Source organism: Phalacrocorax carbo, chromosome 3, assembly GCF_963921805.1.
Source record: "Phalacrocorax carbo chromosome 3, bPhaCar2.1, whole genome shotgun sequence".
NCBI classification, from domain to species: Eukaryota; Metazoa; Chordata; class Aves; order Suliformes; family Phalacrocoracidae; genus Phalacrocorax; species Phalacrocorax carbo.
The window spans coordinates 101,621,878-101,647,130 of NC_087515.1; the positions used below are offsets into that span (position 1 = coordinate 101,621,878).

A 25,253-nucleotide genomic window follows, 5' to 3' on the forward strand; every position below is an offset into this window, starting at 1 on the left:
CAGGTTTTAGAAGAAATTTCAATTTCCTTTTTCTAAATCTCCAGTTTAATCCTGTTGTCTCTGTCTATTTCCTTGCTGAGACCAAAGTTAGGACTTTATGGAATTTTTATTAGGTGAAGGTGATCACGTAGTCTACGTTGTCTTTACTTACTCATGCTTTCAGTTGTCATCTTCTCTTAACATGGAATATGATTTTCCATAGTTTTTTTTATATATATTAAAAACCCCACTTCTGATACAAACGCAATTTGTCAGTTCTTTTGTCCCTGATCTTTTCTTTGGTTCAAGAGCATAAGTGACTTACAAAGTCAAAGTGACTGTAAAGTTACTTTTTGGTTCATGGAAAAACAAGGAACAGCAGAAAGAATCGTTAATAGGTGATAGCCTTCTCACTCAGGAATAGCTGGCAAGTATTGCTAAATGGGTTATTAAGTATCAAAAATACATATTTCTTACCTATTATAAACACTACTAATAATCTGTAGAGGTATATTTGGAACCCATTTGTTCCTAGCTACTATTTAGAAATGGTTAAATTCTAGGAATATTGCAGTTACACCCTATGCATTTAACTAAATTGACCTGGAATATGCAGCAGTAAGCCAGGATTGTTGGGAGTACTGAGCATGTAACCAGTGTTTCAGAACCTATTCTTGTATTTTTGATGCCTCCGTTTTTTCATTAATTAAATACTTCAGAAGCACCTGATTTTTCTGAAAATGTGAATTACCTACTCTTAAGAAAAAAACCAGATCCAATTCTAAGGTGTATATGAAAGAGGATGTACAAAATTAGAGGCATTTCTAAATTACTGATTACATTACAAAACACAAATTGTCAGCTTTAAAATAACAATGTGTGTTTCTTCTGACCTCTCTTGAAGTAGATTTGATTTGACATTTTTATGACAGTGACACCAATTCTAACAGGAGTTTTGAAATAATAGAATGCTTTAGGGATGTTTTCTCTTTGGAAGAATGTGGTATCATGCTGATTGTTAAATACGTAAACAGTTTAAAAAGTATATACTAAACCACACTCCATTAAATCTCAGTCTAATATAATTATTGTTTAGAAACCTCAGTGCCTGTGTGTCTTAATTTAAAGATGCACTTGCATTGGTAAATTGAAATTTGCAGTATTTTAAAGCAAATTCTTAACTCCTGTGAAATTTGTGGATGATCAACAACATTGGCAGTGAGCTTGTGTTAGGCTATATTTATGTTATCATATATTTTACCATTTATTATTTTTAGACATGTTATTATTAAACCAGAAGCTGTATCTGTGTGAAATTAAATCAGTCTCGGTCCATTGCACTGCAAAGTCCCGAATCTTCTTTTCTGATGAGAGAGGAGAAAGAGAGGTATATTTTCAAGCATAAAAGCCATTAGTTTGTACAAACACAGTGATGTCATTTACAAAGACTATATTTTTATTTTTGTAATGTGCTTTTCTGTTAACTGGGGGGGCGGGGGGCAAGTCGGCATCCAACTCGATCCCATGTGGATGCATGTTTTAAATCAGTGAGTCCTCTGGCCCTTCACTGAAATTAGCTTTTCTAAGCTACCTAGAGTACAGCTTTTTCCTGTGAGTAAAGGGAGCAAATGTCACAATCGCACTGTATGTTAAGCATACTACAAGTGCAAATACAAATTGAGGCCATGAAAGAGAGTGTAGTCATGGCATAAACATTTACTTTGAAAACCCACGTTAGCATTGTGCCTGTATGTAGTTGCCTGGCTGTCAGTGGTACAGGGTATTCTGTAGCAGCCTTCTAGTGCCTTGGTGTCAATATATAAAATTTTCTAAGCATTACTGTCAGATTTTACCCTACTGCCCCGGAGTGGTCAGCAATGAGCACCTATATTCTTGGAAATTCTTTGGAAGCTGATCCTACTTCTTTGCTGTATTATTCATTCTAGTTCCTGTCAGTAAAATGTCATAGAATACTTCAGTGGAACTCCCCCCAGGGGATGAAGCCTCTGGGTTTCATTATTGCAATTCCTTTTCAAATAAACACGGGAAACTCAATGGCAACACCTGATAATGCTTGGCAAGTCACTCGGTAGTTCTTTCTCAGCATGGGAAACCATACACATCTACCCCTGCTGATGTGCCTTGGTTTTAGTGAGTTTTGTATATTCGTAACAAAAAATGAAGCCAAAGCTTCAAAACACAGATATTTTTCACACCAGGTATGTCGGTTGCATAGACTTCTGCTTGCATTTTAATAGTTTACATTTTACCCATTTTTCATGCTTCTTGGCTGTTGTATTCAGAACTATACAGAGATGCCTAGAGAACAGGAGCATGGGAGGAGGATAAAGCTCCATTCTTATAAACAGTGACTTTGTGGAGTTTTTTTAGACAGAGTGGCTTTTATGATTTGTTTCACCTTTATCTGCCAGAAGGTTTAAATCTGCTGCAAAGTTCCAGCCCCCAGTACACCACGCCGCTGCCCTGAGCAAGCTGTTATGCTTGTATGAGAGTAGTGAAGCAGCAGGTTATTTATAGCTGACGAATCAGTGAAAAATAACATCAGCTGCTATGAAAACTCCACATACAAATAAAAATTTGACCCTCAACAAGCTGTCAGAGCAATCTCTGATCCTTCACTTTAATCTTCCTTTCTGTGGATCACTGGATACGTAATAAAAACATCTGAAGCGCAAACCGAATCTGCTAACTACATCCCTGCTATTTGCTGCACTGCTTGCTTTTGGATTTGGAGTGTAGCTAATAGTTTCAAAGGTTGCTGCATATTTTTCTACTTTATCTTGCTCGAGTTACTAAATGAAACGGGAAGTTAAAAGTGCACGCGAGAATTTTCTATTGCTCGTAAATGCTATGTCATCTCTGTGAAAGGCCATCAGCGTTACAGCCCAACGCTGAAGCAGTGATGTTTATTTAAGAGGATTGGTGGCCAGAAATAAGCCACAGTGTCTAATCAGACACAGGCCCTGCCTGGGCACCACGCCACAACATTTATTGCGTGTGCATTTCTCATAAGCAAAATGGCTACGTACTGAGGAGGATGGACGTGAAGAAGTCTGGAAGAAATTACGGTGCAAACGGCGGTTCTTAACTTTCTGAGGAGGATTTAAGTGTATGTAAATACACTGGAATGAATGAGACTGTGCAACTGTGAGTTACTGAAAGCCAAATGGGGAATGTCTGTGGATGTGTGAGGGCTGAAAAGGAAGAACAGTGTTTAGATCCTGCCAAAGCTCCCTTAAGTCCAGCTAAACGTTCTCCTGGAAGAAGGTATTTCAGAAGGAAAAGGAGAAAGAAATCAACCAACGAGGGACCAGATTCAGTACAGGTTAAAGAAAATGAAGAAAAAAGCCAGTATGAAGTGGAGATTTCAGGGAACACCGAGAATTGTCCCAAGGGTGTGGGATTGGCAGATTCCTTCCCCTGGAGAGTGACCGTGGCTGGTAATGCTCTGCCTGTGAGTACAGACCTTTCGGCTAATCTTGTTAAAGCAAAAGTTTTACTGGGTGAAACAAAGAGTGATTCTCTCTGTGGGGACAGTTTTCATGGTGATAATCAGAGGCTTACCAAGTCTGATGAAAAAGAGACATGGTTAAAGGAACAAGACAAGAGGAGTTCAGAGAAACGCTGTTCATGGAAGAGGAAATACTCAGAGGATAGCAACAGGAGAGAACTAGCATTCCTGCAGAAATGTAGTCGTCTTTGTTATGGAAAAGCAGCCAGCTTGGATTCTGCTATCCACGTTTTAGGCAGACAACATGAAGAAACTGGGTTAAACATAACTTCTTGCAGAATTATTGAAGATGTCCCAGAAAGCAATAAATCTGAAAAGTTGCATCACTTTCTCTCTAAAAGCAAAAATGATCTGCTGCTTGAACAAAAGAGGGTTTATTCTTCTGATGCTGTGCTTTCCCAATTGCCAAAAGAAAAGGCATTATTTACATTTCCACCAAACAGGAGCAAGGTAAATATTTTTGGCACAGTACATGATCTTTGAAAGTTAGCTCAGAATAAGTATAGGAGCAGTATTTTCACTGTTACAAAAATATCTTCACTTTGCTGGATATAAGCCTTTTACATATGCATATATTTACATATGACAGGTAGTCATAGGACAAAGCATATTACTTGATCTTTTTCACACGTTAAGTAATACCTCAACTTCAGGAGCGTTGCTGTATCCTTGTGCTGTTTTGCTGTCTGTAGTTTGACTTGTTTCCTAATTTAGGAAAAATATTTTAATGTTAAAATGGTTCTAGAAGGTGGAATGAATTTTAGAGTTGTTTAAGTTCACATTCAATATCTGCTGTAGATTTTCTTATCAACTCTTGACAGTCTTGTAATTCCTTTGGGGTTTTTATCAAGGAAAGGAATATTTCTAATTCTTTTCAGTTACGGCTGATAGGAACTAAAGAATGACATAAATATGTAGGCAGCTTGAAATAGAAGTAGAACATAAATCATGTTAATAATGCTCTACACTTCTTTTAAAAGATCTTTCCTCCCAAACTGTCTATATGACCTATTAATATTAATTATTGAAATTCCTTCTTCCTCTGAGGGTAGGATTATTTTTCTTTTACAACAAAGGAAATCAAAGCTTAGTTTGTAAGGAAGTATCTGAAGGAAGGCAAGTTTTTGTCTGTTGGTATTCATGTTTACCAATTCAATCCGTATTACCAATTCTGCCCCATTTATCTTCAGCACAGCTGAAGTCTGTAGGTGTGGGTCAAATGCTGATAGCAGAATCTGGTCCAAAACTGATTTCCCTTGCTCAACAGGGACGTCTGAGCTTTGAGTTGAGTGAACAGAAGGAATGGACACATCCTAAAGGTACTCTTTCCAGCAAAGAGTAACTACACTTCTGTTGTTTATAAAACTTACTTTTGTAACAGGCATCAAATTCTACTTTTTCCGAGCTTCGTTTTTAAGTGCACATAACACACCCCATTACAACACACAGTACACACTAGTACAAATAGCGTCCTAATACACACAGAGATCTTTGCCCTCTTAATCTTAGCTGGAATTCAGGAACAGCTTAGGGATGTTCTTTGATTTGCACAAAGTCATTACTGAGTAAAAGAGTATGAGGCCTTGTCTGTTCAGCCAAGCATGGCTGCTTTTTCCTGTATAATGAGAGTAATACAGCTTCTAATATTGCTGCAGTTATTACTCCAGCCAGGCAGATACCACTTGTTACCACGGGGAAGGGGGAAAAAATGATGGTTCTGCTGAGCACCTGCATCAATACTGAGGCTTCTGCTGGTGACAACGATAAAACACTGCATAATGATATGAATATGAAATCTATTGACAGATCAGGGGAAATGCCTGGTTTTCAGTTACTTCCCTTTCTCCACCCAAGATTCTGAATACAAGTAATTGTAAGAGCACCTAGCGTTGACCTGAAAACAAATCTGGGAAGAAGACTAGATATCAGACTCTAGCTTATTTTACAAAGTCATGACAGCTTTCCTTTTGAATGCATTTGAGAATTAAACAAGTATTTGAATATTTTGTATTTCAGTATAGTACAGTAAAGATGTTATTTATACAAGTCCACAAAGTTCCTGTTACCAGCCTCAGCTAATACACAACGTTTGAAGTTATCAATCTCAGTTTTTACCATTCTGTTTGCTGTAATTACAGAGATCAGTAGCCTCCACTCACCTTGTCAGCTCACCCACGCTGTAATGTACTCTCAGCTTACACAGTGCCTCAGATGTGGCTGATATTTCAAAGCGTGTTGGCTTTTCAAATTGAGACGCAGACACCAGAGGAAACTCACTGGTGCAGCTGGTGAATTTGCACCGTAACGGAGAAATGGCAGTTTACCCTCTGAAACACCATAGTCCCCACTACTGGAATATATTCTTTGGTTTTTCAAGTGATCTTGCTAATGATTTTGCAAATAGGAAAACAGAGGTAATGAAGTAGCACATATTTGAACACAAAATCATAACTGTTTTACATGCATAGGAAGACATGCCACAGAAAAACTCGTTCTTGACTGATACTTGTTATTCTGTGTCTGCCTTATTGGTAGTTTTGCATATTTCCTAAGTAATTATCCTAGTGCTTTTCTGTCTTCTGTATTAAGAAAGTGGTTTTAGCTGAAAACACGTATGCTCATTTCAAACTTAGTTCTTTTTCCTGTTTACAGAAGAGTTGCTTTGTTACCTTGTTGCAACAGCTTTTCGCATATATGAAGGCTGTTACCACCTCTCCCCGTGATTTTCCCTACTTTAGACCAAATAAACCCAATTCTTCAATCTTTCTTAACAGGCCATGTATTTTTACATCTTTGCCATTCTTGTTTTTCTCTTGTGATCTGCTTCAACTGATCCAATATTTTTTGAAGGGTGTTGCCCAAAGCTGGGCTTCCAGCTCCACAGAACCTTGCGAGAGCTGAATAGAAGCATTTTAATTTATGGCCAAATGGAAACTCACAAAGTCCAGCTGTAACGTCAGGGGAGATGACTTCTTGTGATCACGTGCAAGTTCAAATTCCATTCGTATAACTATACTTCCCTCAACATGCTGTCAACAACCCTTTCCAAACGCAACACATAACTAACTACTTGGCTTAGGTGGAAAATAGCATTTCAAAATCCCTCCGTATTCATGTATTCTTTTTTCTCTTATTTCTTTGTATTCTTCAGACTTTTCTGTTTTAGGGCTGGCTGACATCAGAATACATTTCACTATACATCATGCATCTCTAGCCCATTATATACTTTTATGCAGTTAAGGACGTTACGTCAAGTTTAGACTTGCTCCAAAACATTTGGGATAAGATGGAATTGGAGGGAAGACTCCTTTCTTTCTCTACCAGTCTTGCTCTTCTGTTTGTACTTTAAAAAATGAGCCACAGAAATCCAGCACCACTGTTGATCTTTTTTTGGAAGGTCTTCTCGGATCTCCTCTGCTCTTTGGACTTAAAACTGCATCACTGAAGTCAATGCAAGCGAAGAGCTCAAGGCTTTTTGGCATATGGATATTGTGTACTGTGTATACTGGGTGATGCACAGGAAACTTGCAGAGAAAAAACACTTGCAGTAGCAGAGGTGAACTAGTTCTCACTTAGAAACAAAAAATAGAATATTTAGTGCTAATTAAGGCTTTGATCCTGAGATACTAGGGCTGTGCAGAGAATTACCTCTGTCTCTTTTTCTTGCATAACTTGTAATTCACAGGCCTTGAGGTAATTTGGAGAACTGTATATTTAGCAAACAACTGTTCAAACTTATGCAAACTCAATTTGTTCCATGCTCAAGGAACAGATGTCCTCTAGTAACCGATTATAGTGGGTAAATGATAGGCTTTTGGGATAGAAGAGTGAAAGGTTCATGCAGACTGTTTGTTTTGAAGGACAAAATTTGAACAGTAAAAGATTTCATTTACTCGTATTTTATTTTCTGTTCTAGTATTGCTAATATAGTAGTCCTTTTTATTTCTGTGGCAAATGATGTTATAAATACCGATGATAATGCATAGTTGGTAGCTGAGTATCTACACTGTCCTTATGGGGTATCAAAGGAAAGATGTGTGTTCTCTCTCTCACTCTGACACCTTATTTTGTGGGGGGTAGTGTTTTACTTCTTAAGTAGTTCCCAGTTAATAGGGCATCATGAAAAGTAGAGCTCGTATTTGTAAGTGTAACCAAATACAGCTCTTTGACTCACCATTTCCCTCAGTGTATTTTTTTACTTTGTAAATATGAATTCAGTGTTTATGAAAAGTCTGAAATCTTACCTTGGAATCCAAAATACTTTATTTAGAGAACAGAAGTGCTCAGGCTGTTTCAGGGCTCAGGCTAATGTTAGTGTTCCTTAACCTGTACTGAAATGGGCTACCTCATGAGTGAAAAGCAAGTTCAGTTTTTAAACCCAGTCTAGTCTATTCTTTTTCCTTCAGATGGCCAACTAGGATGCCAAATGGTGCTTGGAAAATTTTGGAATGAAATCCTGTTAATCTTAGGGTAATGAGCTAAATTCATGTTTTAGCCATCCAAAATTTGGATTGCAAGCTTGCCTAGTGGTCACTTTCAGAATAAGAAATACTCTTCTTGTGTTTATGTCTGTAGCTACAAATGTTGTTTGTATGTAACAGCAGAGGCAAGTACGACCTTCAGAAGTTGCCTTGATGTCTGAAATCACTTGTTGCCAGAGGAATCTAATGTGCACTCAAATATGCTGCGTTTGCACCCTCTGCAGTCTGAAACGTACATAGCCATCGCGGGGCAATTAACCGTGAAGGAGGCTAGAGGTTTGAACATAGCAAGGAATGGCTATTAGCAAACTACATTGTTAGGTTGCTTAGTTAGAATATAGTAAAAAATATGATACTTAAGGATTATGCACAGAGGGCTCTCTGAAAATGACAGCGAAAAAATTAGGTTCTTGGGGTTTTTTTTGCTAGACATCTGGGACTTCCAGATGACATCATCTCTTTCAGAAGCGTTGTCTGGATAAGTGGCTAATGGTTGACTTAATTTATATGGTGGTCTGTTGTTCTGTGATGAATAGAAACTAAAGCTACTGAAAAAAAAAATTAAGTTTGCTTTCTTGTTTTGAAATACAAAGAATAAAGGTAACCAACAGAGAGGAAATCTTGCACTGCAGATGAGTTCCCCAGATTTTTACAAGAATATTTTCAGAGATATTTTAAGTTAGTCTTTTGCCACATTAGATTCCCTGTTGTCTTCCCATGTAAGACTCATACTGTCTCTATTTTGTGTGATTTCATGTACTAAATACTCCGTGCATGATTTTGATACCTAGAAATTTATAAACAATCACAGCTGCATGTGTTTCTCTTAAGTGTTTTAAACAGATAAGGGATTTTTTTTTTTTCTCTGATTTTTCTTAAAAATATGCAGTGTTGAAGCTGGAGACAATAGGATGCAAAAAATGCCACCAGCTCTTCGGAGGTATTTGTGGGCTAGTTGAAAAGTTCAAACTACTTTGCTTTCTAGCATTGGTGTCTGTATCTTCCCTTTACCTAGAGCCAGCAGATATGATGGCTTGTGGGAAGTGTCTGAAGAACTGCTTTCACAACTTCGTGGTTTGTGGATACTTGCATAGAAAATAATGTAAATTGATTTGCTCCCTGCATTAAATTTACTTACAGTTTACTTTATGGCTCTAAATGCTTATCATCCCATGGAAGTGTGAAAGGTGGTTAAACAGAAATCGCAGAGAGCACTGCAGCAGCTACACTGCTCTGACATCTCTACGGTTCTCCCTTTGGTCCCCTGATTCCTAGTGCTTTACACTACCTCCTGATAGGCATTGACACAGTAGCATCAGTAGGAAGGCTACATCTCTCTTCCTGGCGCTGTGTTTTAGGCGGCTTTACTCTGAGAAAAACCCGGAATTTCCAGCCTAGTCTGTCTGAGTTCACCCGGGAAGAGACCAGACAGAAGGCCCCTTTGTCTGCAGAGATTTCAAGGCGAGGAGGAGGCATCTGACCTAATGAATGTAGCTCCCTGGTTCACAGTGGAGTAGGATTGCTGGAATTGACACATCTCCAGAGTTATGCCTTTTCGGCAGATAACTCAAGTACGTACCTTGCCCCTGAAGTTGGCAGAGGGCAAACCTCCCGTGAGCCCTGGGCTCAGGCTGGCTCCAGAGCCAGAAGAGACCTGTCTCTCCCTGCGGTGCTGGGAGTATGCTTGTGCTGCACTGCCTCTTCCACGTGGGCTCACGGCGGGGTGCTTAGTGTCCAACCACAAATCTTGGTGTTGTCTCAGGCCCTCTTGCCTCTGCCCAAGCCCCTCAGCCTGCTTTTTGTAATGTCTGAGATACGGTGGATGGGTCCTTATGTAGTGCCTCATGGTACCTGGGTTCTTGGTGTTCTTCATAATAAAAGATCATATTGCCTATTGTTGTTTGGATAACTGGTAAAAGTTGGTCATTTAGAAGGCAGACAATATGTGATAACACTTTCTTTATCAAGGCACGTCTTCATTGAGTACAGTTTCTGTAACACGAGGTGCAAACAATACCTGTGCAAATTAGGGAAATATCTGGTTCATATTTATACAGTGATAGTTTTCTAAGCAAACTGACTGAACTTCATTAGGGGAGAATTAAATGTTCCAGAAGGCAGTGTTTGTGTGTAAAATACGCAATGCTTTCCTGCTTTCCCTGACATGAAGTTGATAATGCTTATATAATACGAAACCAAACGTACATCAGGCAAAATTTTCATTTCTAATCTTTCAGTCCTTCTGTCATTCCTAAAATGCTTCTCAGAAAATTTTGTCCTAAAACCATTATTGTCCGATTTCACGATAAGTGACTGTTTTGTTACTGAATTCTGGAACAGCATACAGTATAAGTTAACCTGTTTTAAGAGAGGAATATTGTAGCTAAATAAAATACGTATAATATAAATGTGGGTATTAGATAGGTGGGATGTATACATATAAAATAAATTTTATTTTTATATAATTATATAACATTTATGTATAATAACTAGAATACATAAAAACGGATTATTATTTACATTATCTTCATAAAGTAGACATAGGTAAGTATTTTTTATTACATAACAGTATTACGTTGTCCCTAGAAATTAAGAGGCTGAGAACTGGCTAACTGAAGAAAATTGTGATGCTATGAATTATGTATTTCATATTGATATTGAAGACACTCAGAGTGCATAAGGATATGACATGAAAGAATATTAATATGCTACATGAATAATCATATTTATGTATGCAAATGTCAGAAAATTCTTCAATAATGCAGCGTGGTTTTCTGCAGTGTTTTGAACATTATAATGTGTTATATGTAATTGTAGTATTTATGTTAACTCTGTTTTAGATATCTGATATCCATGTTACTGGAGAGTCAGAGGACATGTCTGCTAAAGAGAGACTGCTCCTGTGGTCGCAGCAGACAACCGAGGGTTATGCTGGAATCCGTTGTGAAAATTTCACTACCTGCTGGCGCGATGGAAGATTATTTAATGCCATCATTCATAAATACAGGTAAGTATTCCATTTGTTCTCTTGAAAAGTATTTATTTACAGCATTTTAGTGTGCTTAGAGAGAGGGCTCTGCGGTGTATGCCTGTAATAGCACTGCAGCTGTTGAGGTGACATTAGCTCCTCCTGGGCAATCCGCTGCTTCTTGCAGCCAAAGGATGCTTCATTAGCCCTTGCATGTCCCTCCTTCCTCAGAGGAACATCTCCACAAATCCTACACATCTCTCATGTGGGCACTTCCAAGCTGCTGAGAAGGATGTCCCAGTCTTTTCCACAGTTCTTTTTTGTCATGCTAACATTAGAGTATAGGCAGGGTAGAGACAGAACTCATCACCGGCATCCAAAACTGCACTGCTGGTGAAAGCCATCGACTACTGCATGACCTGAGAAATTCCTAAGATCCCCATATTCTTCCCTGTATGACTTTACCAAGCCCCTGGAGCCTAGAGCTTCTTTGGTGTTTCTGCTTGGAGCCCAGATCTACACTAAGATGCGTCTCCTGTAAAATGGCAGGGTATTATGGAAAATGGGACCAGTTGGCTTGAACATTCTCAGTCTGAGCAGGGAATTGTGCTACTTCCCCCCCCCCCCCCCCCCCCCCCCCCCCGCCTTCTATGCTTTTGTGACCACAATCTTACAAACAGGCATTTCTAGAATCACTGGTGGCTGTGGCTAGAAGCTAAAGGATGCACTACATTAACTTAAAATACAGTTGAGGATGTCTACTGAGAGCATTTCTAATTCTGGATTCTAACTAAAACCAGGTCTCTCTTCACAAAGCCAACTTTGGCATCAAAACTTGGCAGAGGAACAAGATTTAAGATCATTGCTGTGCTCAGTGTTCCCTCTTAATTGGCAGCATCTCTCTGTTTTTGTACATTTTTTGGGTTCCTGAATTGAATAAGGAGTTTTGTATCTTAGAGGACCCCATGGGAGAGTATTCTGGCCACTGGGATGATTAGTGTGTACTGAGTTTTCCCTGACTGTGCAAGGCTTGCAAATTCTGGGCTTTATTTATTTGTTTATTTATTTATTTATTTAGAGTTTGTGCTGTATACCCTGGGGCATATTGTAAGGAAGTTTAAAGTACATTATTTCCTTGGTATAATACCAAAGGAGTGTCCCAAATAGAGAGGCACAAATTTGGTGGTTTAATGCAGCTCCAGGGAACAGGCCCTGAGCAGGTTATTCTGTACTTGGATTTCCTGTTGTGGGACCATTTGGCTCACCACAGAAAGAAGCCTAGGGAGAGCCAACATGCATACAGTATGGGGACTAGGGCCCTAAAGTCAAGTGTGAGGTGAGTGGAGCAGTTGCAGCCTTTTCCCCACACGCTGTGTAGAAAGGCCGTAAGCATAACAGACAGTGCTCAAGAGTCCTAGAGGAGTTAACTGTGGTAGTGCATAACATCATGGTAAAATGAAGCTGCATCTGAATCAATGAGGGTTTTTTCTGACTATGCTTCTGTTCTGGGTAGCCAGTCAGGGAGGAGGTGCATGCCAGCAAGAAAGTCTTCTTTTAGTAATGTTGGCAAGACAAAGGGAAATAGCTGGCAAAAGACTAGGCTGTTTTACTTCAGGACAGAGCGGCCAAAAGAGTGAGTATAGCACAGGCAAGCATTTGAAAAAATAAACAATTTGAAAGATACAGAGAGGGGAGGGGAAAAAAGGAATGGAATAATATGGAATAAAATGGAATAATGGAATAATGTAAAGTATTTCCCAGAGCTTCTTCAGAGCCTTATACTGCTTACCAAAGGCAGTGCAGCCTTTACTGCTTAGCAGCTAGTAGTTGTGGTACACATCGGTTAATAAATAATAAAAAAACTTTAATTCTGTCCTCCGGCTGTGCAAATGTTAATGCCATGGGACATGACTGAGTACTTGCAATTGCTTTGCTGGAGCAGTGTTTCTGTGGCAGCGCTCTGTTAGTTTCATTCACAGCGTTTTCAGTGGGGAAGCAGAGGCACCTTTGACACGAGTGCATTGCATAAAGCAGATGATTCAGTGGCTGAGGAGCTGAGTCCCCATTTTGTGTGCTTCTGTGGCAGTTTCCATTTGGCTTATCCGCTTCCTGCAAACATAACTCATCCACCTAAGGATCCCTTGTCCTTCCCAGGAATGTTTACCATCCTTATCTCATCTCTTTTTACTGTGAGAGGTTACAGATTCTTGGACTCCACCTTGCTGATGAAATCAGTAAGATTCTTCTACTGATTTAATTGAGCTTCTATGTTTTTTTCCTGTGCTGTTTTGTACCGTTAAAACAGATAATGATTTATCTGTTTGCTCACAAGATAGGAATGGTCTTTCCAGTCAGTCATCTGATACTTTTACCTATGGTGTTTTACTCTAGAGAGCTCTTTTAAAGCTTGGTTTGTGTTCTGAGCAGTAAGTAGGTTAAACACTAACAAAATGTGCACATTTCTGGCAGTGATTCTCCACATCCTCTGTTTGTCTGTTTTAATAGCTCCTAGTTTCTGGATCACAGGTGATCTCAGGAGCTAGGCTGAGCATCGGGCGGATGCTGCCAGCTGGCATGCTCCACCAGGGCGGACGACCAGGTGTGCCTGCTTGGGTGGTGGGGTGGGACTGTGGTGCTGCCACTGCGGAGCACCCCTGTGGGTGCACATCTGTCAGTCGCGGTGCAGTCCTGTGCCAGGTATGCTGTGCTCGCCAGAGATACCTCTCCTTACAGAAGCACTGTACACTCTGGGCCAGGGGGAGTATCTGCTCTCTGCAAGTGGGGATGGGGCTCTTCAGCAGGAACACGACTGCCAGCCCTGGAAGGGATTTAAATGGGCCCAGACCTAATTTTAAGACCTAATAACCAGAAGGCTCGGAAATACCCAGGCATATTACTGGTATCTAGAATTGCAGTTGTACTGAGCAACAGTAAGTGTGCGCTCTCCATCCAACATACAGCTTACCCATGTGAGGGCACAGCGGCGGGGTCTCCCCTTGGAGGGGTGGCAGGGCAGGGCCCGGCGGCCAGGGCCTGTCCCACCGCCCCAGGCAGGAGCAGGGCAGCTGGGGGGCTCCGGGGCAGCCCCAGCCCCGGGCATCAACACCTCCCTGGGGGTGGGCTGCAGCTGGGCCTGGGACCATAGGTAGGCTGCACCACTGCGGGGGCCGTAGTTCAGCCAGGGCCCAGAGGCAAAAGAACACCAGCAGCTCTCGGAGGACAGCAGCCATGCTGTCTCTGAGCTGAACCTGAGCACAGACAGGCAAATGCTGTGCTTGCAGCCCTGACACCATGGCTGAGAGGCCTTTTCTGGATGAGCCATCGAGAACGCAAGCCTATGGGTCCAGTGTGTTCACTACAGTTGGTCATCTGTGAGACAGGGAGATGTCACTGTCCAGTTCTAGGTGATGGGACTGGAGCAGCAGGTTACAGTTACCTCCTTTCCAGGCATAAGTGATTTTTTAAAATTACAGTTACACGCCAGCCTTAAGACTTCAGGAAATTGCTGAAGCTGTGGAGGGTTGGGTGAGGAGCTGGGCTGTGAATCAGTTGCCAGCGGGCAGGGAGCCTCTCCCCTTGGCAGGGCTGACAGCCTGCCTGCTCTTGATGGCAGGTGAGAATTGTTTAATATGGGCTGCTGGTAGTGATCTCCTTTTTTTATTTTTTTTTTTTTTTCTCCTGTCCCAACAGAGGATCCCAGCACCTTGTGGTGCAAGCCAGCTAAGATTTACAATACAGAAATGTAGGAATAGTGCCTGGATTTCCTGTGGCTGCCTGCTCCCCCCAAAGTGTGTGGGAGAAGTAGGGTAAGGCTGACATTTCCCTGGCATGACTAACTGTAGTACCCCCTGCAGCACCTTGGGGGAGATCAGCAGTCCAGGTGAGCCAGATTCGTCCCAGTCTCCCTGCCCTGCATGCACCCGTGGCCATGCTGGCAGCACTCTTCTTTCAGCGTTGAGCCTGGGGATGCAGGATATTTGTCTTTCCTCTCAAGCAGCAAGGGTTAGGTTGTCAGAGCTATTCATAAGGGCCTTCAGTCACTTTCTCTTTTACCTCTATTAAGAGTATGAATGAGTTTCTAGTGATTTTTGAAGTGTTCTTTAAATCAGTAATTTTATGAATGACAGAAATGAGAGGAAAAAATTACTCTGAAATGTTTGACTTCATATACAACTTGATTCCCTGCCCCCCCCACCCTCCAAATTTAGGAAAATGTAATTTGTTTTTGTGTGAGAAGGTTGCTTATTTTTTCAGCAGGTTCCAGTGGTCTGTGTTTATAATTGAAGATTACTTGGCTGAACTTTTGAAGAGTATATAAACCTTCCATTTTAAAACATCCTGTACATTATTTAATCCCTTGGAAATGAACGGGGCTCCACACTGGCCTCAAGAACGGCCTCAGGGAGCTCCATTGCACGCCCTGGATTTTGGTTTTCACACTGTTGTTCTCTGTGAATATTTGTTTTTACATAGAAAACCAAATAAAATGATCAAACTAAAAGAGTCAGTTTTAATACTGAACATTACTATGTTTGTTAATTGTACAATTTTATTTATATATATATCAGTTTTTAAACTTTCTTGAACCTCCACACCTTTCTTTGTACGTGTGATCAGGCCATTTGTGAAAGCTACAGTTATGCCTAGGAGATTCAAGAATATTCTGTATGTCTCATCTGTTAGGTAATTGGCCTTTTATAGCTTAATTTTTCATTGAAGACGTGTGTTATTTGCTTCAGTCTGTTGTGTTGGAAGAAATCTGACTTCAGGCAGTTTAAAAAGTACGTGATGTTTCTTTCATACCATCATATCATACGTAACAAAACCCTGGAAGCCAGACTTCAGAGTTGGAGGCTGACTTCAATCAGCATGTAATGCCCAGATTTTCCCAGAGATACTGCCGTCTGCACACTGGGGTCTTCATCGTGCAGCTCTATCACGTATTTCTAGTTACTAGCCTGTGGCTTAGGTAAATGCTGTTGATTTGTGTTTTCATTTTTTGTGTTCATGCCTTTCTCCTAGGAAGAAGAAATACTTACTTGTTAGAATTGTATTCCATTGTTAAAATGTGTAGAAACAGTTGGTGTCTTTAGAGAATGGAGGCTACTGTTCTTTCATTAGGAGTTGCATGCCAGACTGGAGCTAATAATCTAAACTGTAGATCTGCATTACACTTTGCAGATAAATGTATTTTAAAGGAAAGCAAATTAAAACACACATTTATACCAAGGTAACAAACTGTGGTTTTTGACCTCAGGCTGCCCTGAGCCTTTGGCGCATAAGGACTCCAAGTGGTTTCAGTTAAAATGTGTCTGAAAATGGAATTTAAGAAATAACAAAAATAATGACTTCCAGAAAGTTGAACACTTTAATAGCACCTATAGACACTTTAAGGACAGTGGCTACTGATACTTGGAAAACACAGGCACGGTTACAGACCAGCTTATCTTACTTTCTAAGGAAAAGATGAAGTACGGAGGATAGGAAAAGAAGATTAACGTCAGGCATGCATGTTTTTTGTGAAATTGTGTGCACTCCTTTTTTTTTTTATTCTTACAACTTTTATAATAAAGAGATAATTTTGCTTTCAGCATTTACAAAAGGAATTCCAGCAAGAGCAGTATGTTCTTGTGTAACTAGATAATAGCATTTAATGAGTAGCCCCAGTGGTGCCTGTATGGTAAAAAATATTGTCTGTTTACGAAGCGCTGCAAGCTCCACTCCCAGATAAAGCCATATTTTTTAAGATCTGTTCTCAGGTGTTAAGTCTGTTCTAGTAAATGACACAGGTCCAGCCCTTGCTCTCTGGCCCTGTGGGTTAGTGGCACAGCAGGGCTCATGTCTGCGTGGCTGGACGCTCCCCTCTGTCCCCCAGGCAGGGTGCAGCCTCTTGAGAGCAGTCCTGGGTCAGTTTTGTCCCTTGAACCGGGCTCATGCATTGCCTGAGAGGGTGTGAATCGCAGTGGCCGTGGCCGTGCTATGGGAAGGACTATTAAAAGAGCCATGGGCCCTTGATCTGGGCTTCTGTACACTTCAGAATAGACATGTCCAGATATGTCTGGACTTGTAGGTGAATTTCAGCAATGATACAAAATGGAAAGACACTAGTTAATAAAAGTAGCGCATAAACTGTGTTTAGGTCAGGCAGCAGTCTGAGAAGCAAGCAGGACTGCAGTATACACATGAAAGGTTTGAGACAAGGAAACATGTGAAGTTTTCATGTAATGCTATACCAAGGCTTGCCCAGACCACATGCAGACAGTTGTCTAGAAGTTTTGGCGCTGCCTAACAAGAATGATAAGCATTAGAAATGTTGCAGAGAAGGGAAGTGGTGATAGAGTTCAAAGGGGTGCCTTCTGAGCACAAGTTGGAAGGAAAATGGTTTTTACTGTGTTAACAAAACGCTGGTAAACTTTGTGCAAGACTTTAAGGATGCCTTGCCGGTACTTTTTGACTTGTATATGGTTTAGAGAAAGAGCGAGGAAAAAATGGCTGTATGTCCAAACAAAAGAGGAACAGATTCTAACAGTGAATGCAGAACATAAAGAGTGTAGGTACGCTGGTGCTTCATGTGGAAGAGGAACAGAAGCTGCAGCAAAGAATGCGTCCCCAGAGGAAGGAGCACTGTGACAGCTCCATAAATGCTAGATAAAGTGAGAGAAATTTTCCAGGGTCACAACGCTTTTCTTTTGAAATATTACTAGAATAACTCCGTACACTTTAAGCGTACAGTTTTTCGGAGTGTGGTATAGCAGGAAGCAAGCTAGATTCCTGCCTGCTAAATAGCTGTTCTGGTTTAGAACAAGCTGTTTCAGCCTTACCCAGGAGGATTTGCCATGTATGTATAGTTAGTTGAACACTGAGCTCCTGGCCGACAGTGCATGTGGCATCCCTCTGATGTTAAAACATGTTGCAGCTGGTCAGGTACTAACATGAATACATTCCTTAAAGGGAGGGATAGTGATGCCTCAATTTGCAGTAACACGTTGGATACCCTTGGGGAGTGAGTGAGGAAGAAACTAAATATTACAGTGTCAAGCCTTAAAATGCTAGGGGATATGTTTTAAATAAAGAGATTAGGTGGGTCTGCTAGTTTTGGCTTGCTGTTTTGTAACTTGTAATTTATTGGTACCCAGCTTTAACAAAAAGAAAATGTGAGTTTGGTTGCGTTGCCCCGCACTTCCCACCCACCTCATTGTTCAGAAGCATGGTTGTTACTGTTTTCAAAAACATTTGTTATGTAGAAGAAACAAATTTGGCATTAGGAATTGACAATTTGGGAAAAGATAAATAGCATTTAGGATGATTAAAAATATTGACAAGCAGACATGCTTTTCATGTTACTTGCCTGAGTGAGCATGCATATACATATAGCGAATGGGTTTAGAAATAGCAAGTAACCTCAACTGCAGTTTAATTGAAGGCACTCAGAAAAATTCTGATGGCTATTGGTAAAGGCTGTATTAAAATAGTACTGGAAGTGGGCCTGCAATTTTAACATCTTGTGATGTGGTGGTGGTTAGCCTTAGTGGGTATTAGATGGAAGACTTCCAGGCAGTCGCGTTAATTTCAAATCTGGACTTAAAATGATCCCTGTGTATGTTGTGCTGCATCCTACTGCTGTGTAGCAGTAGGTAATGAAGATAACAGTTTTCTTTTTGCAAAAACTATTGGGATGAAATCAAAGCTTTTCTCTTGTTCTAGTCAAATGGAATAAACTGAAAAATAAAGCTTTGGATTGCAAGGCCATTTTTTAATTCAGTTTTCATGTGTGTCTTACTCTTTGATTAGGAAAGACCAGGACACCTGTGGGTGTCAGAAGCCTTTATTTTAAAGGGTATGGTGTCTAAGCAGTAGTGGCATATGTGCCCATGATAAATCGGACAGGGAGAGGTTGTGGTCTTCTGGCAGTTCCTTTGGTAAATTTGGGGCCAATAGAGAAACGTTGCCTCCAATGCAGGATGGCACAAGGAGAAAGCTTAGTTTCTAAGTCATTGCGGTACATCACCCTTCTTCCCTGTTGGTAACCGCATTATTCCCACTGGAAAGCCAGTGCATCAGGCACACTCTGCTGGGGTCTGGGAGGACTTTTCTCAGGGAACAGGACAGAAAAATAATTTGTTTGGTTTTCTTCACTGTCTTTTTGGAATTCAGACACTCCAAGGAATCATTAGTTATGGTTATTTCTGTAGATTGCACAGTGTGGGTTGAGATTAACAGTTATGAACCTCTCTCCTATTTAAATTTTAACATAGGCAAAAAACTGGCAAAGTTACTGTACCATTACTGGTTTTGTAATGACAAAAACATCTCTAATTACAAAGCGAATGTAAAATCTGTTTCTGAGGCTGGTGAAAGGACTGACTGAGATCCTTTCTAGTTTCATTCATGTGTATATCGAGCTAGAAATCTACATTGCAAACTTCCTCCCAAGTTGTGATTAGGGTTCATTAGGCATGGCTAAAGCTGAACTCCACTTATAACTAATAGCTCTTTGATGTTACAGTGCCTCAATTGTGTCTTTATCTAAATCAATTGGTATGGCAAGTTACAGGTAAAGCTTTGCTGTGCTAACAAAGGTGGGACAGGAGGCTTCAGTAAGTTTATTGAACTCAGCGCTCGTGAAATCGAGGACGTGCACAGTAGAAGGAATTATCTGAATTAGCTGTATACATTGTTAGGGCCTGAACTAATAATGTGTGAAAAAAAGCCTGCAGGTGCCTTTGTTTTTAATGCAGCTGAAACATTAATTCTTTTTCTATTGGAAGTCTTGATGTAACATGTTGGGATGTCTGAAGAATAGACAAGAAATGCACCTGTGAATAGTGTGCCCTTGTTTACAGTATTTTGAGCTCACCATCACTTGTGTGTGGTTTTTTTTCAGAATTATTCATTTTATCTGAAAACTTGTATAAAATATTATGAAAAAAGATACACAAAGGAGGGCTGAAAAGTCCAGATCACATGAGATATTTTTCAGGTCTTGAGGGAATAAAAAGGCATGATTGTTCATCTTTAGAGAGGCATCAAGTGAAATCCGTAGAGGCACATATAATCACGAATAGTACAGGCATTGCTGTCATACCAATACAACAGAAAACAAACCCAAAAAGTGTACAAGTCATAATGATCACGTGAAATACATTAGCACAGTGTGTCACTGAGGCTGGGGACCTGCTGAGCTTGAGAAGAGTTTACCACATACTTGAACAAACAGTATGCAGAGCTGCATACAGCAGCATGCTTTTTGGTTTATATTAGTTGTAAGGATAAAACTTTTCTATAATGACAGTCTTCAGTTAGAAAATGGTTTGTATTTTCCCTGAATTCTGAAGTGTTGCCGAACTTCAGTGATGACACTGCTGAGCTTCACCCAGTGGTTTGATGCGTTGTGGTAGTTTTTGTGTCACCATGTCATGTGTTAGTTGAACACGTTATTGTAAAGTCTATGATTGAACAGTCATTTTAGTCTCACATTTGAGATTACGCTAAATATTTTCCATATCTCCTCCCCAAAAAATATGTTTCTGAAAATCAGTCCAATATTATGTACCTTTAAATAATCTGTATCAGTTGGCCAAGACAGAAGGATTTCATGGAGCACTTTTCACCTGCTTTCTCCTTTAAACTTCCAGTGAGGTGCTGAATAATGAGCTACAAGATATGACATACCATGTATCTCCTTAATTACAGTGGTAAAATTTTGGTAGCCTTTTTGAATATGTTTCATATTAATTGAATGAGGAAGTCTTCAAGAAGCCCTAAGTAAATCTGCAGTAATCATTGTAATCAAGTCTGAGAGCCAGTTAAGCAATTCTGCATTTAAAATGTGCAGCATTCCTTTATTTTTGTGTGAGTGTCAGTCTTAGACACACATGTTCAGTAAGGCAGCACATTTCATGACAGCTTTGCAGTTATCTAAACTTCTACTTAGTACGGTCAGTGGATTTGGCTCACTCTTAAGTAATTCTTAGATTCTGGATAGCCTCATAGGTAGATTGCACTGGATGTGTTGGCCAGATTTCCACTGACTATAGTGAAATACATTTAGAAGGGTCTGGAAAGCAGGTCTTATGAGGAGAGGTTGGAGGAGCTGGGGTTGTTTAGCCTGGAGAAGAGGAGACTGAGGGGAGACCTTATAGCTCTCTACAACTACCTGAAAGGAGGTTGTAGTGAGGTGGGTGTTGGTCTCTTCTCCCAAGTTACTAGTGGTAGAATGAGAGGAAGTGGCCTCAAGCTGCAACAGGGGAGGTTTAGATTGGATATTAGGAAAAATTTCTTTACTGAACGAGTGGTCAGGCATTGGAAGAGGCTGCCCAGAGAGATGGTGGAGTCACCATCCCTGGAAGTATTTAAAAGATGTGTAGAAGTAGCAGTTCATGGCATGGTTCAGAGACATGGTGGTGTTGGGTTGACAGTTGGACTTGATGATCCTAGAGGTCTTTTCCAACCTCAGTGATTCTTTGATTCTGTGTGTACGCCTAAATTTATGTGTGTGGATCCAGAGCTGAATCTCGCCCCTTGTTCCTTTCCTCATCCTCATATACATGTAATAGAGACCTTGTTATCTCAGGGAAGTATAAAAGCTGGAGGCTCTCAAATCCTTCTCTGTTCTTTCTTGTCACATCTGGGTGAATCTGTTATAAAGAACCAAAACCATTCTTCATAAAAGTTACAGTCAACAGTTACATATCCTGTGAATGCTCGAGGCTGGTTACTGCTGATCAGACCTGGCTGCACATTATTCCGTACAAACCTACTTTTCTGGGTGACTCTATTTAGTAGTGTTGTAACTGCAGATTAAAAGTCCTGCACGTCCTTTGACAGCTGCAGCCAGTTCTTCTTTGTTTAGATACTCAATCATGCTTACATCCATGATGTATCTTTCATGCTTAATTTTCTAGCTTTTCTACTTAAATGTTTGTGGGTAGTATCAAAAATTACCCATCGAGCACACCCCTCAGCCCAAGGACCAGTGCCAAGGAGCTTCAGACAAAAAAGGTCACCTGGTTTAGACATCCAGACATCTCATTCAAAACTTAGTTTGCCAATTGGAGGCGTTGGCATGGGATTTAGTGCTCACATTTGTGTACTGAGGTCTGAGACTGAAGGGTTCTTTCCCAACATAGAGCAAGAAACTCAGTGAAGCTAGAAAACCTCCTCATGTCATTGCTGTCCATAGATGCTTGTGAGACAAATCCACAATTTTGTCAGTAATCCACAGCTTCTGAAAGGAGGGGTGGCCTAGAGTTGAGTGGAAAATAGTGTTGACTCAGGAGTCAACATTGTACCTCCTCTCCTCAGTATGGGGTTTTTGACACGAAGAAACCTGATACAGAACCTTGTGCTTCGTGTCCATATTCTGGTCCTTGATTCTGATGATAGAGGATATCTGTTCCTTCTTAATACCACAAAGTCATACCTGCTTGGCATTTCTGAGCAGAAACTCTTCTCTGTAAGTGATCAGACTATGTGGAAGGAAATCTGAATTACTCTGCTGCTGGAAACTTGGGTTTCTGAAACTGGCTTACTGAACCCAGCTAGTCCTATATGGCCTTGTTTTCCTTAAGACATGTCATCCTTTATATTGAAGCTCCCACGTGATGATGGAAGAATGATTAGGAAAATAACTGTTGTAGGCATATGCATGAGCAGAGGGTACCTCCAACACTATAGATCTCATGGTCATGACAACGTAGAGAGCACTGCATCTGCAAGCATTGGGCATGAATAGAAATGCCCACAAGGACAGTACATGTTAGTTGAAGTCCAGGAGTAATTTCCATTGTGCTGGTGCCTTGGTTTTTCTGAAGCAGGCTCTTTGGCAAGCTCTTGTGAACAAGACTTAGATTTGTACCTGACGTGGAGACAAATTCAATCAGTTCCCAAACACAGACTGCATATAAGCTGGTGTAAATATTTTTTAGCACTTTTGAAACTCTGATAAGAGATAGGTTAAACGGTAGTTGTTACTATATAGTAAGTTAAATAATAAATAAATTTTGCTTCATCATCTCATTTGTAAAGTTCCTGGGGAGGTATCAGGAGATATACGTTAGAAGAGATAGAGCTAAAATTTCTGTTTTACGCAAACGTTTCCTATTTTATGATTCCTTTCTTTACAATCTTTCTGCTATTAACCAAAATCTCTGGAGCAGATGAGAATATATTTCTTGTGCTCCCTTCTGAAATATACGTCGAGTCAGATCTGTTTGAGAAGTCTCTCTTTTCTTGTCTTTTTTTAAAAATTAATTTTATGACTGTGTTCTGGCATGGTCTTGAATTTGTTTCAGTAGTCCTCCCCTCCTTGAAAAATGCATGAGTCTTTCTGGCACCCGTCCCTTTCAATTGTCTGTGAACAATGAAGCAAAGAATTTTTGTAATTTTTATAGGCATTTTCTAATTACAGCGGTGGAAAAGCTAACTGGTCTATAGTCATGTGTATGCTTCACTCAGCATCTTCAGTCATGTCTTCTCTGAGAGTTCTGCTTGAAACTCACTATGTTAATATTTCTGCTCAATATCAGCTAAGAAAGAAATATCCTTTTAATATCAGATAGTACTCAGGTACCATCCAGAGTTTTGACTGAAACAGAGTTGTGCAGATTAAACAGCTTAGATGGTTCACATAAATAACTTCAGGCTTGTCAGTTAGCCTCCTGAACCTGTTAACAGTGTTTTCATGTGGAATATTACTGTGATGTATGTATGTTTTAATAAAGTTAAACATTGTAACTTGGGCAACTGCCATCCGAGAACAATGAAGAGAAGGATGTGGTTTCTTCATCGTTGACTGGGAAAAAAAAGTTCAGTTAAATATCTTTTTCCACTTTGAAATACCAAATTCCCTTCAAATCTAACCGTTTGTTTTAACAGACAAATATTGTAGCTGCTAGTTTGGATCGTGAACTGTTTTATTAGGTATTAGTTTCTGGCTATGGGAAAATCTACATGTGCCTACCTCTTTATTATGCACAACTCTGATTTCAAGGAGTCTTTGCACAGTAGAAAGCTTGCATTTGATCCAAATAAACTTCCATAATAAACCCCTTAGTTTCTTTATGCTTTTCTGCAGATACTGTTCACTTGCTTCTCTTTGATGCTAGGTATTTGTTTTCTTGAGTTGGTCATAATTTTGTCGGCTTTCTAATTGAAGTGGTGTTAATCACACCTTTTTTTTTCCCCTCACACTTCTGATACAAATTGTGTCTAATTTCTAACACCTACACTAAGATCTCAAATGGCAGACACCAGTCTTTTTATAAATGAAATGATTAATGGCTGGCAAGGTAGAAGCCAAACCCCTTGACTTAGGTGCGGCTGCAGCAGAAGCATCTCCTTTGCATGGAATGTTCCAACTCGGCTGGTGTTTGGGATGTTTATGTGTGTGTTTTGATGGCAAGGGCCCAACCCGCTAAAAACTCTGCCATAAGATGACTCACAATATTATGACAGAAGGTAGAGTCATCGTCTTTTACTTAAAATGCATTTAATTTAATTTGTTCTTGACTATGTATAAAACCACTTAATAGTGCTATGCAAATTGATTAAAAAATATATTTATAATACATGACAAATAGCTTCAACAAAACTCATGTATTTTCTCTGTAGCCTTAAAAATGAAATGTTTGTCATGATGGATGATGCTTTTAAATCTAGTGTTTACTTCAGCTGAGACAATTAAATAAATACGTTAGAAGGACACTCATCACAACTGCAATTTAAGCAGTTAATAGTATTTCAGAATTCAAAGGAGAAATGAAATACTAAAGATATTGGAAAATATTTGTGAGCCTTTATAATACAGCCCCACAACACTTACTGTGCACGATCTGTGCTCGGTAATACCGGATTCCCTTGATTCTTCAGAGAAGGGTGGTGATCAGTGTCGCAGCACTGAAATCCACGTGCGCATGCTCAAATGCAAATTCCTGCGTACCCCGTTAATGGACAGGTAACAGCAGCTTACAGCAGATAAAAATGACTTTTCATTTTAAATCGTGAGAAAACACTCTTAAAAGGAACAATGTGGCAAATAGTGATTTCCTGAGCCATGTTTTTTGGATGCATTTTTCTGGGGCTAAAAAAAGTCTTTTACTGAGCTCTGGGAGGTAAGCTCCTTTTCCTGTAGCTTTGCAACATACCCCTCTACTATTTGGTAAGGGGAAGGGGTGACCTGCAGAGGGTGGAGGCCCCAGGCCCCCAGCAGTGTGCACTTCCCATGGCCAGTACCAGGCGCTTTTGCATTCAAGTCATAGTACCTGTCTTTTCCTCTTTGTAAGCCATCAGTGGG

The 25,253-nt window shown here is 40.2% G+C and overlaps 1 protein-coding gene across 5 annotated transcripts in view; it reads left to right on the top strand.

The window, feature by feature from the left end:
* Positions 1–25,253, top strand: part of DST (dystonin) — a 316,491-nt gene that overhangs the window by 131,472 nt on the left and 159,766 nt on the right. For all 5 annotated transcript variants that reach the window (XM_064447871.1, XM_064447868.1, XM_064447872.1 and 2 more), the window contains one exon: positions 10,833–10,999. In XM_064447871.1, the coding sequence (XP_064303941.1) occupies positions 10,833–10,999 (167 nt within the window). The remainder of the gene's footprint in view (positions 1–10,832; positions 11,000–25,253) is intronic.